The sequence below is a fragment of the Rhynchophorus ferrugineus genome, unplaced genomic scaffold, assembly GCF_030347505.1.
Source record: "Rhynchophorus ferrugineus isolate W39M unplaced genomic scaffold, kcgeb_rfMv2 rfM7, whole genome shotgun sequence".
NCBI lineage: Eukaryota > Metazoa > Arthropoda > Insecta > Coleoptera > Curculionidae > Rhynchophorus > Rhynchophorus ferrugineus.
Genome location: NW_027472586.1, coordinates 1,220,274 through 1,238,171, shown reverse-complemented (window position 1 = coordinate 1,238,171; position 17,898 = coordinate 1,220,274). Strand labels below are relative to the sequence as shown.

Genomic DNA, 17,898 nt, shown 5'->3' with positions numbered 1-17,898 from the left:
TAAAGAATTTTGCGCCGATTCGAATGGTGGTATGATTATTTTTATACAACTTTTTGGTTTTAAGTTATATAGTGAAAAATGCATTTTCAAAAAATTGTTGTATTTGAGTTTATGTCACATATCTCAAAAACTGCAAACTCTAGTGCAATTTAATGTGGATTTTCGTATTTTTCACACCAAAATACGTATATTTGGAGAGTTTTATTGTTTTCTGAGAGCTAAAATATTTTGGCACTTTTTCCATGTATATAGTCGTAAAAATTTAGGATTTTTAGCCATTTTCAAATTTGTTACTGTTATTTTTACTCAGATAATCACAGGTTAATGGAAATTACAGAATTTATAGAGAATTTTGCGTTGATTCGAATGGTGGTATAATTATTTTTATACAACTTTTTGGTTTTAAGTTATATAATGAATAATGCATTTTCAAAAAATTAGTGTATTTGAGTTTATGTCACAATATCTCAAAAACTACAAACTCTAGTGCAATTTAATGTGGATTTTCGTATTTTTCACACCAAAATACGTATATTTGGAGAGTTTTATTGTTTTCTGAGAGCTAAAATATTTTGGCACTTTTTCCATGTATATAGTTTTGAAAATTTAGGATTTTTGGCCATTTTCAAATTTGTTACTGTTATTTTTACTCAGATAATCACAGGTTAATGGAAATTACAGAATTTATAGAGAATTTTGCGCCGATTCGAATGGTGGTATAATTATTTTTATACAACTTTTTGGTTTTAAGTTATATAGTGAATAATGCATTTTCAAAAAATTAGTGTATTTGAGTTTATGTCACAATATCTCAAAAACTACAAACTCTAGTGCAATTTAATGTGGATTTTCATATTTTTCACACCAAAATACGTATATTTGGAGAGTTTTATTGTTTTCTGAGAACTAAAATATTTTGGCACTTTTTCCATGTATATAGTCGTAAAAATTTAGGATTTTTAGCCATTTTCAAATTTGTTACTGTTATTTTTACTCAGATAATCACAGGTTAATGGAAATTACAGAATTTATAGAGAATTTTGCGCCGATTCGAATGGTGGTATAATTATTTTTATACAACTTCTTGGTTTTAAGTTATATAATGAAAAATGCATTTTCAAAAAATTAGTGTATTTGAGTTTATGTCACATATCTCAAAAACTACAAACTCTAGGGCAATTTAATGTGGATTTTCGTATTTTTCACACCAAAATACGTATATTTGGAGAGTTTTATTGATTTCTGAGAGCTAAAATATTTTGGCACTTTTTCCATGTATATAGTCGTGAAAATTTAGGATTTTTAGCCATTTTCAAATTTGTTACTGTCATTTTTACTCAGATAATCACAGGTTAATGGAAATTACAGAATTTATAAAGAATTTTGCGCCGATTCGAATGGTGGTATAATTATTTTTATACAACTTCTTGGTTTTAAGTTATATAATGAAAAACGCATTTTCAAAAAATTAGTGTATTTGAGTTTATGTCACATATCTCAAAAACTACAAACTCTAGGGCAATTTAATGTGGATTTTCGTATTTTTCACACCAAAATACGTATATTTGGAGAGTTTTATTGTTTTCTGAGAGCTAAAATATTTTGGCACTTTTTCCATGTATATAGTCGTAAAAATTTAGGATTTTTAGCCATTTTCAAATTTGTTACTGTTATTTTTACTCAGATAATCACAGGTTAATGGAAATTACAGAATTTGTAAAGAATTTTGCGCCGATTCGAATGGTGGTATAATTATTTTTATACAACTTCTTTGTTTTAAGTTATATAATGAAAAACGCATTTTCAAAAAATTAGTGTATTTGAGTTTATGTCACATATCTCAAAAACTACAAACTCTAGTGCAATTTAATGTGGATTTTCATATTTTTCACACCAAAATACGTATATTTGGAGAGTTTTATTGATTTCTGAGAGCTAAAATATTTTGGCACTTTTTCCATGTATATAGTCGTAAAAATTTAGGATTTTTAGCCATTTTCAAATTTGTTACTGTTATTTTTACTCAGATAATCACAGGTTAATGGAAATTACAGAATTTATAAAGAATTTTGCGCCGATTCGAATGGTGGTATAATTATTTTTATACAACTTCTTGGTTTTAAGTTATATAATGAAAAATGCATTTTCAAAAAATTAGTGTATTTGAGTTTATGTCACATATCTCAAAAACTACAAACTCTAGTGCAATTTAATGTGGATTTTCATATTTTTCACACCAAAATACGTATATTTGGAGAGTTTTATTGATTTCTGAGAGCTAAAATATTTTGGCACTTTTTCCATGTATATAGTCGTGAAAATTTAGGATTTTTAGCCATTTTCAAATTTGTTACTGTCATTTTTACTCAGATAATCACAGGTTAATGGAAATTACAGAATTTATAAAGAATTTTGCGCCGATTCGAATAGTGGTATAATTATTTTTATACAACTTCTTGGTTTTAAGTTATATAATGAAAAATGCATTTTCAAAAAATTAGTGTATTTGAGTTTATGTCACATATCTCAAAAACTACAAACTCTAGGGCAATTTAATGTGGATTTTCGTATTTTTCACACCAAAATACGTATATTTGGAGAGTTTTATTGATTTCTGAGAGCTAAAATATTTTGGCACTTTTTCCATGTATATAGTCGTGAAAATTTAGGATTTTTAGCCATTTTCAAATTTGTTACTGTCATTTTTACTCAGATAATCACAGGTTAATGGAAATTACAGAATTTATAAAGAATTTTGCGCCGATTCGAATGGTGGTATAATTATTTTTATACAACTTCTTGGTTTTAAGTTATATAATGAAAAATGCATTTTCAAAAAATTAGTGTATTTGAGTTTATGTCACATATCTCAAAAACTACAAACTCTAGGGCAATTTAATGTGGATTTTCGTATTTTTCACACCAAAATACGTATATTTGGAGAGTTTTATTGTTTTCTGAGAGCTAAAATATTTTGGCACTTTTTCCATGTATATAGTCGTGAAAATTTAGGATTTTTGGCCATTTTCAAATTTGTTACTGTCATTTTTACTCAGATAATCACAGGTTAATGGAAATTACAGAATTTATAAAGAATTTTGCGCCGATTCGAATGGTGGTATAATTATTTTTATACAACTTCTTGGTTTTAAGTTATATAATGAAAAATGCATTTTCAAAAAATTAGTGTATTTGAGTTTATGTCACATATCTCAAAAACTACAAACTCTAGTGCAATTTAATGTGGATTTTCATATTTTTCACACCAAAATACGTATATTTGGAGAGTTTTATTGTTTTCTGAGAACTAAAATATTTTGGCACTTTTTCCATGTATATAGTCGTGAAAATTTAGGATTTTTAGCCATTTTGAAATTTGTTACTGTCATTTTTACTCAGATAATCACAGGTTAATGGAAATTACAGAATTTATAGAGAATTTTACGCCGATTCGAATGCTGGCATAATTATTTTTGGAGAGAGTTTTATTACTTTTCGAGAGATACAAAATGTTGTAACTTTTTTTGTATAACATAGTCATAAAAATTTGACATTTTTAACAAGTTTCAGCTCGTTTTTTAAATATTGCTTCTCTATAATATTTCATGAGCGTCTCTAAGATTACAAAATTAATCCGTTTTACGAGCTAATTAACGATGTATTCGTAATTCTAAGAAAGAACGAAGCAGATACGTAAAGGAAGCCGAGAAAAATAAAAAGAATAGCCTTTGAACCATCAAAGAGCTGTTATTTTTTTCACGCTCTTTTCGAGCGCGTGCTTCCCGTCAGTATTGAGTTGTTTCATCTCCCGACACTATCTGGCTTTGTGGGTAAATTTATCGAGAAACTTTGCTAAAACTTATGAGGCGGTGTGGTGGTTGGGCTGACGCCGACCGCTTCGCATTATCATTTCATAAATAGGAACGATTTCGGCATTTACGAGGACAATTCTCGGCTATCAACACTTCCTGCGAGACGGGGGTTCGAAATTTCAAACCATGGGAATACGGACGATCGAAATAAGTTAGTTTTCACCGAACAACTTAATTTTTTAATTAAGCCCGATGGCAGACAAAGATTACTCGCTATGGAAAGGAACTCGACGATTTAAAAGACCAATTATTAGAGTACCGCCTGCTAAAAATGATCGAAATGAATGGGTTCCAGGACACGATGAAAAAGCTGAATTATTCGCACAATAACAGATGGGGCAAAAGTCCCGCTACTATTTTGATTGCGCGCCATTTTGGTTATGTGACGTTTACCTCAGTTTCGCTTTAACAGTTGTGTTGTGTAGACGACCAAATTTTATTATGGATAAATATACGCCACAAGAACGAACAGAAATAGTACGACAACAGACAGGCCTCGTCCTGGAAGACAACAGGCTTCTCGTAATGCTGAAAATGTGGCTCTGGTGCGCGATAGTGTTGCAGAGTCTCCGGAAACATCAATTTGAAGACGTGGTTGCCAGTGACACATTTCTGCACGCACTTTGAGGCTAATTTCGAAAACTGATTTGAAAGGAAATCAGAAGATTGACGCATTTTGTTTACTTTCTCTTTCTTTTATACGAATATACGTTTTCTTTTCATTCACACCAAGAAAGACAAAAAATAGAAATTGCAGAATAATAACCAGTCAAAATAGTTTTTAGAGATTGAGTGGGGAAATTTATTATATCCTATTGTTTTTTTTTGGTCTATATCAATAAGAAATTCTTCTCTATACTCATTTATATAATGGTGAAGAATTTGTCTCGTTTATCGCTTATTTGTTTGTGTTTCAAGGTTCTATTTATATATTGTTTGGTTGCATTGTCCTTGTTTTAACAGAACTGATATTGCATAATTAGGATTAATTATAAATATTATTGGAGATAACACTTGCTATGTTGTTATTTATGTTCAAATAATCGTTAAGTTAATAAAAATTCTAGAGATTGTGAAGAATTGTATGTTGAAATTAACAACTTGAAGTATAATAATTTTTGTACAACTTGTTGTTTTTATGTTATAAAATAAAGTTTTTAAAAAATGAGTGGATTCTAAAGCATGAGATTATGAGACTTTAATTTGTTTTGGTCTAAAATTCATGATCTTTAAGGTTTTATCTTTATCTTAATTTATATTTTGACATTTTTGCATATTATTGCTGTCATTTTCTTTGAAATAATTGCAGGATAATGAAAATTACAGGATTTATAAGGAATTTACGCTAAATCGAATAGATGTATATTTTTATACAGCCTTTTGTTTTTAAGTTACACAATGAAAAGTGCATTTATAAAAAATGAGTTTTTTCCGTTTATCTCACATATCTCAAAAACTATAAACTCTAGCGTAATTTAACATCGATTTTCGTTTCTTTCGACCCAAAATACATATATTTGGAGAGTTTTATAGTCGTGAAATTTTGCGATTTTTTGCCATTTTCGATTTTTTTGCTGTGATTTCTATTAAAATAATCGCAGAATAATGAACATTACAGGATTTATGAAGAATTTTACCGAATTTCGAGTGGTAATTAAATAATTTTTATACGACCTTTCGTTTTTAAGTTATATAATGAAAAGTATAATTTCAAGAAATTTATCGATTTCTGTTTATGTCACATATCTTAAAACCATCTACTCTAAAGCGATTTAACATAGATTTTCGTTCATTTGACCCCAAAATTCACATATTTGGAGAGATTTATTGTTATCTAAGAGATAAAATGTGTTAGCCCTTTTTCCATATATATAGTCGTGAAAATTTACGATATTCTGCCATTTTCGATTATTTTATTGTCATTTCTTATCAAATAATCGCAGTTTAATAAAAATCACAACAGGTATAGATAATTTTACGCTAAACCGAACGGTAGTATAATAATTTTTATATAGCCTCTTGTTTTTAAGCTATACTATGAATTGTATATTTTCAAAAAATGAGTGTATTTCACATATCTTAAAAACTATACACTCTAAACCAATCTTATATAGTTTTTCATTTCTTTCGCCTCAAAATTACATATATTTGGAGAGTTCTATGCTTATTCGAGAGATAAAATATGTTTTCCATATACTTTTTTGCCGTTCTCATATTTTTTAATGTCATTACCGTTGAAATAATGGTAAGTTAATGAAAATTACAAGGAATATAAAGAATATCATGTTGAATTGAATGGTAGTATAACGATTTTGTCATGTATTAATGTGAATATCTTTAAAATTGTATTTAATCTATTGCTGAAAATAGGCTTAATCAGCGACCGTTAAGAGTAATATCGAACGAATTCTACTGGACGTAGTTTTCGGAGTCAACGGACAGTATTATTGTGAATTATTCGTTAGAATTTGGGTATATCCACTGAATAGCGAAAAAAATTAAACCATCAGACCGCTTATTCATAAGTAAATATTGTCAATAATTACGGGATAGTTACAATGCCAAATCATATGGATGTTGGTGACCGAGAAAAATATCGATATTTAAAAAAAACACCGATATATCGAAATATCGGAGAAAAGTAGTACCAACTTAAAAGGTTTATTAAAAAGATTGGCGTACAAAGATATCGATATTTTTTCGACACCCCTACCAAATCAAACCGAGCGTTATTCCGGCCTGTTCTGGCCGCGTAGTAGGCCCGCCAGTGCCTTCTTTTTCACGCGATCTCCTCTCCACCTCGTCGACAGTCAGTCGGTCCGCCCGCCGTGCACGGCCAGTCAGCAACTGCCGCCCCTTCTTCGGTCCGTCGCCGTCACAACATTCACACACAGCACTTCCACGTGGGGCAGGATGTTGGCAGAGGCTCGTCCATAGCCCGGCTCCGTGAGATGTGACCCGGTGCGCGGGATTGTTTGTGCTCTGGTGGTGCGTGTCGAGTGGGGCGAGAGGGTGTCCCGGACCTGGAGGCTTTAGCCGGACTGTTGTTCTGGATAACGTGCAGAATTTTTAATGGCGGATAATCAGATAGCTCAGGTGCGTCCACGCTTGTAGGGCAGCAATCGCTATGTAAATAAATAATGGCCTTCTTTTTAGTGAAGATTTCCTTCATAATTGTCGTAACTGTATATAACAAATGTTCAAAGAGTTATGGTCTGTAGTCCCACTCTGTACTACAGTCTAAAATGTTACCTTTCCATTGCAAATAAACTTGATAAATACAGTCATATATCTAGGACAATATCTAAGACCAAATACTTTTACACTTTTAAGAGAAAATTAGACACAGTTAGATCTGATAATACTTGATTCCTATTCATATTTTTAATAATCAGATATGTATCAAAATCAATTTCAGGCGATCTTTTTGCATGTTCCTTTTCTTTGATACGACAAATTTTACTAATTTTATCACAACAAAATCACTTGTTAAATATTCTCAATCCTCTAAACCATATCCAGTCAACTTTGGAGACTTACTGAGCCTTTCTATTACAGTGTTGAGTTACACTTTTTTATAGGCGTAGGACCTATAAATTAAAGTTATAATTAGTTTTTTCAATGTTACTGCACGAGTTTTGCAACTTAAAAGCACAAACCAGGACTTATTCTGTTCTCTATTTTTATTTAAAAGATGTTACTAGTTTAAATACTCCTTACAATAGTTGAAAGTGTCATTGCATCGAAATGATTTAATATAACCCTGGTATTTTAATAAAGGTGTGTTGGTCAGTAGCTGTATTGCTCCCACGTTCCACGATCATCCTATAGTTTACCGTTGGTTACGTAGCGATAAGCATTGGTCATTACTAGTTGGTCTGATGTTTTAGTGCGACCCCATATATGCACCCCGTAAGTCCAAATTAGCTTTATGATTGACTGGTAAGACAATCTCTCTGATTTTAGATCAAGTTTAGAGTATATTCCGACTATTCAGTATAGTTACTTTATTTGGGTCTGAACTAATCGGCTTTTTGTTTAACATGATGTAAATTCGTTCCATAATTAGCATTCAGAAAATCCATTTATTTATTTTTGAAAGATTGTTTAACGGTAGAATGATAAATCCCTTTAACTGTGGTTCTTAAGAGTGATTTTTGGTGAACATATCTGAATAATTGCACCGATGTTGGTCTAGATATTTTATATGATTTTTTATTATTATTGTTATTAACTTGATGTTCGTGTATGTCTTATCCACCAAAAATTAACGTTCGTGAATTAGTAAATGAACCAAACGTTACATTTTGGTTTTTATGTTCTACCGTTCACCGATAGACGGTACTCCCAAAACGTATCGAACATATTGAGACGTACGTATCAACGAAACTGAAAAATAAAAAAGTTATACCGACAAATAATGTGCGACTGTCGTAAATACGAGTGGGTGTGCGAGGGGGGCTAGTGGAATAAAGAAAACAAGATATTTGATATCGGGGGCAGGCGAGGGTGGTGTTCTAACGACGAGAAGGCTTCGGTTAAAAAGAACCGAAGAACTTTCTCCATAGCCGAAGAGCCTTTTGAGCTTTTAACGTTTTATCGGCGAAGTTCGAGGACGGGGGGACGGGAGGCGTGAGGGACGCGAACTTTCCGTCTGTATAGGTAATAAGTTCGGTTTCAGGTGTGTTGTGCGGAACTTCCAGGAAGTTAAGTCTATAGGAATCAAATTAGGTATCGATGATTTGGCTTCCAGTTAGCTATAAAGTTATTATGATGGTTATTATGAAGTCTATATGGTCAGTGTTATTGTTGGTCGAAATTTGTTTACGGAGATGACGGTATTGAATCATTTTTACGGTGACGAACGATCATCTCGTTACTTGAGATCACTATTTAGTGTAATTGTTGCGCATCAAGCGCTTAAACGTGTTAGTTTTGTTCCAGTTGAGATTCCAAATTCAGTTTTTCATCTTAGAACTGTTTCAATCGACCATCATTATTTGATTGTCGTCAAGGACATGTAGTCCAAGCACTACTCTTCAGTAACATGATATGATATATGTATGTCTTGTACGTACTGTCTTTGTATCTGATATTCACCAAAGTTCTGACTGACACTGTTTTTCAATATAGTAGTTGGAAGTTAGAAATTGGAAATGCAAATGTATTTTTTCTTTGCTTTAGGTAAATTAATGAGTAATTAATTAATTGTTAATGAGTAATTTACTTATTATATAATTAAGTTAAAATACAAAGTAATATTAAATACTATTAAATTAAAATTGTTAGAAAGTGATAAAAGTGATAGAAAATCGTATATAACAATGGTATGCAGTTTAAGATAGACTACTGATGAACGGTTTGAACAACAACTGTTGAAATGTGACTGTTACTAATTTATCGGACACTGGACATTTTTTCCAAATCATTTCATTTTTTCCCTCCTTTCAGTGGATGTCGCTCCCTTAGTGATGGTTCAAAGGTACTTTATTTCTCTGTATTTATATTTCGGGAATAGGAAAAAAACAAATAGTTAGCTGCGAATATATTTTTATTGTTTTTCAAAGTATTCGCCACGATGATCGATACAATTTTGCATACGCTTAAACCAATTTTCAAAGCATTTATTCCATTCCGAATGAGGTATCTTCAAAACACGATTTTTGAACGCTTAAATATCTTCTTCGGGCGATGAAAATCGTTGACCACGCAGTTTATTCTTCACGGATGGAAACAAAAAGAAATCATTGGGTGCCAAATCAGGGCTGTACGGCGGATGACCAATCAATTCGATGTTTTGAGTGCTCGAATAGTGTCTTGTTTGAGCCGATGTGTGAGAGCTCGCATTGTCATAATGAAGAACAATCCAGCGTCGCTTTTTTGTTTTCCTTATTTCACCGAAAACTTCTGGCAAACAAATGGTTGTGTACCAATCAGAATTTACTATTCGACGATCCTCTAGAGGCCAGAACAGGCGAAGAAACAGGCCAGTAAATATGTAAAATTCTTATGATATTCAGTATGGCATCTGGGACTAATCTACAACATGAACAAATTGCTCAAATTTCGGCTTAAATCCCCCAGGGTACTGTCTTGGTACCACCTTTATGTAGTTTATGTTATTTTAATTTGAAAAATACATAATGAGGTAATAAGTGGTAACAAATTAATTTGTAAATTAAGACTGTACTAAGCATATCTGATGTAAGATATAATTAATTTAAAAAATATAATTCTATTAATTGTGCGAGTGTTGATGATTTGTTCGATTCATTTATAATTTTGGTGCTGACGTCTTTCCAGTGCATAGTAATATAGTAATGGATGCTGTTGTGCAAAAAGTATTGATAAAAAGGATATCTGATGTTCACTGATACCAATTTTAAGGCTTCAAGTATTTTTCCCGATTTAGTAATCAGTGCAAAGCTATATGGCTTGAGAATAAATGAAGAAAAAACCAAATTATTAACGACTGACAGATTTACTGGCTATTGTACGACTGACTGGCTATTGTTAGTGTCAACAGCATCTGGTTAAAATAGAAGCAAATAAATAAGATCACTAAAACAGGACAAGGAAGTGATAATTATGTAACTAGTACACCCTTCACGCTACAGAAACCTGGGTTCTTTAAGATTGTGTACGTGTACAAGGAAGATACAAAGAGAATAGACGGTTAACGGTATCTGAAGACCGGACGGCTACTTGCCACTTGGTGATGAAAATTTGAAGCCCTACGGCAACTAAGGCGAATTTACGATGATAGCCATGATGATTTCTTACTGCGCAAGTTAAGCATCGCCTTCTTCTTACCAATTATCTTTGCCCTTTACCACCGAACACTTCCCTTAACGTCATAACCTTTGATATCGTCATATCGACGTCTTGAATCAATTTAACGGTCCAGATATCGACGCACGATGCTCCGGGAGGCATCATTTAACCGATTCTCCGAGACGCCCTCCTCCTCCTCATCCCCTTCCGCCCTCCCACGGGAGGAAATCGTCTGAAAATCGGCCGATGCTCGTACAGTGCGCCCGCGGCCTGAGGGAGGGGGAGGTGGAGCGCCAGCCAGCAGATGGGGAACGTTGCGGCGGGCGTCTAAATCTCGGGGTCGGCTTCGGGAGCCTGATAAATTGCACCGGTGACCAGGCGGGACTGGATCCCGGAGCAGGGAGAGAAATCGGGGAGGTTTTATACGGAGCCGTAACTAATTGCCGGTTGTGGGTACGCCGGGATTGTTCTGGAGGCCCCTGTTCGGCATGCCACCCGAGACTTAAATGTTGTCCTTGTATATGTGGGACATCTATCGTTATTTCGTTTGAAACCGTAATATTGAGGAAAATGTCGTGGTGGTGTCATTTTGGTGATAAAATCATTACCTTTCTTTCGTAGTTCTCATGCAAGTCGGTGAAAACAATAGTTAAATTCAAAGAATCGTTGTGCCCACCCATCCTATAGTCCAGATCTGGCCCCCGGGGATTACAGTACTTGTACACCTCGATAAATACTCCAGGAAAGAGGATGTTTGGTCCAAATGAAGAGATTAAAGTATATTTTGGATGCACAGACAATGGGTATGATGATACTAACAAAGAATAACAGAAATATCAATCTATAATGGTAACTAGAGGACCCAATAGACGTTTAAATAATTTATTTCGGCTATGAGATGGTTACAATAAGTTCCAATTAGTGATTTTATCAACAGTGAATATTATATAGCATTATTGGAGCGTTTGAAGGCCGAAATATCCACATATGGCGAAGAAAAAAAATAGTTTCATTAAGACAACGCACTGTGTTGTCGATTATACAAGTCAATCGAAACAATGGCAAAACTACATGAATTGTACTTCGAATTGCTACCACATCCACCGTATTCGCCAGATTTGGCTCCCACCGACTACTGGCTGTTCGAATGAAGAGGTTACCGCTGAAATCGTTCTGCAAAAGTGGTATTGAAATGTTAGAGCGGCGCTAAAATGATTGTGTGGCACTTGATGGAGATCACGTTGATGAATAAAATCAATTTTGAACAAAAAAAAACACATTTTCTTTATTACGCCCGGTACTTTTCAGTTAATGTGTTACAGCTCTACGCAGACTATGCCGTCGTTATTTTTCCAAGATTTTTATTCGGTGGCATCGCACTGGTTCGATTTTATGGCCTCCGCTCACGACAGAACGGTGCGGCGGCAGTCGTCGGCAGGACATTACTCATCCTGCTACGTGGCAAAGACAGCCACTAAATTTCTACCCCTCATCGTTGTTTTATATCGCTGCAGATTAGGCGGACAGCTTACGGAGGCTCGGCGTTTACGTGTTTATGCCCTGGCAACGATTCGACGTCTCTTATTTATTTATTTATTTATTTATTTCGCTTTTGTGACGAGGGTTAGCCACCCTACTGTTACTAAAAATGTGTCGTAGAGTCAGGAATAGATGGTCTAAAAATAGTAAAATTACTGATTTTTTAAAAGGAATGGGCAAAATTATTTTCATCCTAAGTTGGCACGACTGTTCCCTATACTAAAGTGAAATTCAAACAATATCTATCTGTCATTTATTTCGTTTACTCTCACACGCAGACAGAAAGGAAGTAACCAAAAACTAATATTCACAAAAGATACAATAATATTTGTAACATCAGAAGTATAAATATAGTTACCAACAGTAATGAGCAAACTAGAATATCTTTCAGTCAATTAAATGATGTGGTGGTAAGGAGTGTTGGCCAGAGAAATAATAACAACATATGGTACAGAATAAACATTTATTGGAACAAAAAGAGAAAAATAAAATATTTTTTACCAAAAAAAGAACTGAACCGACTTCAAAAAATAAATAAGGAACTCATTAAAAATCAAACTTAGATTATTAACACAAAAAAAGGTTTTAAATTAAAATATGTACGTAATAATCGTGGTAATAACCAAATAAAAATAAACAAAAATCTTATTTAACCTCTTTACTACACGTATTTTATATTCTACTATATACACACAATTTAGCTTAGTACCTACCAAAACCTATTTATCTATTACAATATTATTTTAACTACTACCAACTGATAACTTTGAACAAATTAGATTTGTTTTGTTCGTGTTGTTATGTCACAAAATTATATTATTAATTTTGTTTTGTTTAGGCTCGTCACCGACACCGTATTATATTTGTTATGTTATTTTCACTTCAGTTCAAGCAATCGCAAGATAATGAAAATTACAAGATATATAAAGAATTCTACGTAGAATCGAATAGTGGTATAATATTTTTTATACAGCCTTTTGTTTTTAAGTTACGCAATGAAAAGTGTAACTTTAAACAATCTTATTTCTCAAAAACTATATTTTCTAAAGCAATTTAACGTGGATTTTCGTTTCTTTTGCCTCAAAATACACATATTTGGAGAGTTTTATGACTCTCCAAGAGAAATACATTTTTTTGTAATATAATGTAAATTTTTCCGGATATAGTCATGTGATTTTTTGACATTTTAAAGTTTTTTACTGGCATTTTTGTTTATATAATCGTAATATATATTCTTAGTGTTTCAATAATCAAATATTTATAACAGAATGGTTCGAGTTACATATTGAATTCTTTCTAAATCTTCATCATCAATTCATAGTCCACTGCTGTTGGTGCCACAGCATTTCTTCTGGTGGATCTGAACATTCTTGGCATATTCTTCAAGTCTCGCCACTGTTGAAGATCTGAAATAAATAAAAGCTCTAAGAAAAATATTGATGTTCCTTCACCATTTTGTCAGTAAATTCTATTAATTATTCCTAGAGAACTTACATTAAAAAACCCGTTGTATAATCCCTCGGCCGTAATCTCACGTAAACCGTAATGTTTGGCGGGCTTAACATTCTCCCCTCACCCTGCCCCGCCGACAAATTCCTGTTTGTTGAGGCTAAAACAGCTTTTATGGCATCGTTTAAGATCGCTAAGTTCCACGTTTAGTGTTTATTTAGAGCAGAATAAACTGCCGTTGGTTGTTGTGTTGGAATGCGGGCTTCTAATTATATCGTACCATTCTCCGGTGGCTTACTGGCGCTCTCAGACTCACCGTTTAAAGGAAACTCTTGCTCTCTTGGATGCAAATTGGAAAAGTTCGTTTGGGATCAAAAATCTAGTTAGCCTTGCGCGTGTGTGCTCTATTCGAAGTGTAGTAGTTTCCACATGGGAAGATAAATCATGATTTTTGCTGTAATATGTGACAATAACTGATGAATTGATTATAAAGGAGTGTTTGTTTTAATATAAATACCATTAAATTTATATAAAACATGTTTTGAATACTGACTAAAGCTAATGATCCACAATAGTTGTACTTGAGCAATTTTATTTACAATTTCTGACTTAGTCAATGCTTTTGTTCTTAAAAACGTAGAAATGTTATTTGCAATACTTTTAATACCGATTCTATTACTCATTCATTCTTACCAAATGCACACAGACATAAACAACGTTTTTTTATTACACGCTATGAACTGAATACTGATGCCTATAACTCTTCCACGCCTTATAGTAGTAATTAACAAATATCTTCACATATATCGTTAAAATTTATATTTTATAACTTATTTTAGTAACCGTAAGGCTTTAATACCACTTTTACTATAACAGCAATTATATTACAAATAAATATATCTTTTCCTGTACCTCAACAGGTCTTTATAAATAATAAATTGCCTGTTGGACTGATGAATTGATTATAAAGGAGTGTTTGTTTTAATATAAATACCATTAAATTTATATAAGACATGTTTTGAATATTGACAAAAGCTAATGAACCACAATAGTTGTACTTGAGCAATTTTATTTACAATTTCTGACTTAGTCAGTGCTTTTGTTCTTAAAAACGTAGAAATGTTATTTGCAATACTTTTAATACCGATTCTATTACTCATTCATTCTTACCAAATGCACGCAGGTATAAACAACGTTTTTTTATTACACGCTACGAACTGAATACTGATGCCTATAACTCTTCCACACCTTATAGTAGTAATTAACAAATATCTTCACATATATCGTTAAAATTTATATTTTATAACTTATTTTAGTAACCGTAAGGCTTTAATACCACTTTTACTATACCACACAACAGGTCTTTATAAATAATAAATTGCCTGTTGGACTGATGAATTGATTATAAAGGAGTGTTTGTTTTAATATAAATACCATTAAATTTATATAAAACATGTTTTGAATACTGACTAAAGCTAATGATCCACAATAGTTGTAGTTGAGCAATTTTATTTACAATTTCTGACTTAATCAGTGCTTTTGTTCTTAAAAACGTAGAAATGTTATTTGCAATACTTTTAATACCGATTCTATTACTCATTCATTCTTACCAAATGCACGCAGGTATAAACAACGTTTTTTTATTACACGCTACGAACTGAATACTGATGCCTATAACTCTTCCACACCTTATAGTAGTAATTAACAAATATCTTCACATATATCGTTAAAATTTATATTTTATAACTTATTTTAGTAACCGTAAGGCTTTAATACCACTTTTACTATAACAGCAATTATATTACAAATAAATATATCTTTTCCTGTACCTCAACAGGTCTTTATAAATAATAAATTGCCTGTTGGACTGATGAATTGATTATAAAGGAGTGTTTGTTTTAATATAAATACCATTAAATTTATATAAGACATGTTTTGAATATTGACAAAAGCTAATGAACCACAATAGTTGTACTTGAGCAATTTTATTTACAATTTCTGACTTAGTCAGTGCTTTTGTTCTTAAAAACGTAGAAATGTTATTTGCAATACTTTTAATACCGATTCTATTACTCATTCATTCTTACCAAATGCACGCAGGTATAAACAACGTTTTTTTAATTACACGCTACGAACTGAATACTGATGCCTATAACTCTTCCACACCTTATAGTAGTAATTAACAAATATCTTCACATATATCGTTAAAATTTATATTTTATAACTTATTTTAGTAACCGTAAGGCTTTAATACCACTTTTACTATAACAGCAATTATATTACAAATAAATATATCTTTTCCTGTACCTCAACAGGTCTTTATAAAAAATAAATTGCCTATTGGACTGATGAATTGATTATAAAGGAGTGTTTGTTTTAATATAAATACCATTAAATTTATATAAGACATGTTTTGAATATTGACAAAAGCTAATGAACCACAATAGTTGTACTTGAGCAATTTTATTTACAATTTCTGACTTAGTCAGTGCTTTTGTTCTTAAAAACGTAGAAATGTTATTTGCAATACTTTTAATACCGATTCTATTACTCATTCATTCTTACCAAATGCACACAGACATAAACAACGTTTTTTTATTACACGCTACGAACTGAATACTGATGCCTATAACTCTTCCACGCCTTATAGTAGTAATTAACAAATATCTTTACATATATCGTTAAAATTTATATTTTATAACTTATTTTAGTAACCGTAAGGCTTTAATACCACTTTTACTATAACAGCAATTATATTACAAATAAATATATCTTTTCCTGTACCTCAACAGGTCTTTATAAAAAATAAATTGCCTATTGGACTGATGAATTGATTATAAAGGAGTGTTTGTTTTAATATAAATACCATTAAATTTATATAAGACATGTTTTGAATATTGACAAAAGCTAATGAACCACAATAGTTGTACTTGAGCAATTTTATTTACAATTTCTGACTTAGTCAGTGCTTTTGTTCTTAAAAACGTAGAAATGTTATTTGCAATACTTTTAATACCGATTCTATTACTCATTCATTCTTACCAAATGCACACAGACATAAACAACGTTTTTTTATTACACGCTTCGAACTGAATACTGATGCCTATAACTCTTCCACACCTTATAGTAGTAATTAACAAATATCTTCACATATATCGTTAAAATTTATATTTTATAACTTATTTTAGTAACCGTAAGGCTTTAATACCACTTTTACTATAACAGCAATTATATTACAAATAAATATATCTTTTCCTGTACCTCAACAGGTCTTTATAAAAAATAAATTGCCTATTGGACTGATGAATTGATTATAAAGGAGTGTTTGTTTTAATATAAATACCATTAAATTTATATAAGACATGTTTTGAATATTGACAAAAGCTAATGAACCACAATAGTTGTACTTGAGCAATTTTATTTACAATTTCTGACTTAGTCAGTGCTTTTGTTCTTAAAAACGTAGAAATGTTATTTGCAATACTTTTAATACCGATTCTATTACTCATTCATTCTTACCAAATGCACACAGACATAAACAACGTTTTTTTATTACACGCTACGAACTGAATACTGATGCCTATAACTCTTCCACGCCTTATAGTAGTAATTAACAAATATCTTTACATATATCGTTAAAATTTATATTTTATAACTTATTTTAGTAACCGTAAGGCTTTAATACCACTTTTACTATAACAGCAATTATATTACAAATAAATATATCTTTTCCTGTACCTCAACAGGTCTTTATAAAAAATAAATTGCCTATTGGACTGATGAATTGATTATAAAGGAGTGTTTGTTTTAATATAAATACCATTAAATTTATATAAGACATGTTTTGAATATTGACAAAAGCTAATGAACCACAATAGTTGTACTTGAGCAATTTTATTTACAATTTCTGACTTAGTCAGTGCTTTTGTTCTTAAAAACGTAGAAATGTTATTTGCAATACTTTTAATACCGATTCTATTACTCATTCATTCTTACCAAATGCACACAGACATAAACAACGTTTTTTTATTACACGCTTCGAACTGAATACTGATGCCTATAACTCTTCCACACCTTATAGTAGTAATTAACAAATATCTTCACATATATCGTTAAAATTTATATTTTATAACTTATTTTAGTAACCGTAAGGCTTTAATACCACTTTTACTATAACAGCAATTATATTACAAATAAATATATCTTTTCCTGTACCTCAACAGGTCTTTATAAAAAATAAATTGCCTATTGGACTGATGAATTG

At 31.8% G+C, this 17,898-nt stretch overlaps 1 protein-coding gene across 2 annotated transcripts in view; it reads left to right on the top strand.

Annotated features, from left to right (window-relative positions):
• Nucleotides 1–17,898, top strand: part of LOC143200107 (transmembrane protein 47) — a 99,573-nt gene that overhangs the window by 18,702 nt on the left and 62,973 nt on the right. The window contains exon 1 of one of the 2 annotated variants that reach the window (XM_076410430.1): nt 6,822–6,968. The exons of the other annotated variant lie outside the window; for it this stretch is intronic. Coding sequence (XP_076266545.1) covers nt 6,945–6,968 — 24 coding nt within the window. The 5' untranslated portion in view covers nt 6,822–6,944. Of the gene's footprint in view, nt 1–6,821; nt 6,969–17,898 lie in introns of those variants that run through there. 2 annotated transcript variants of the gene reach the window in all.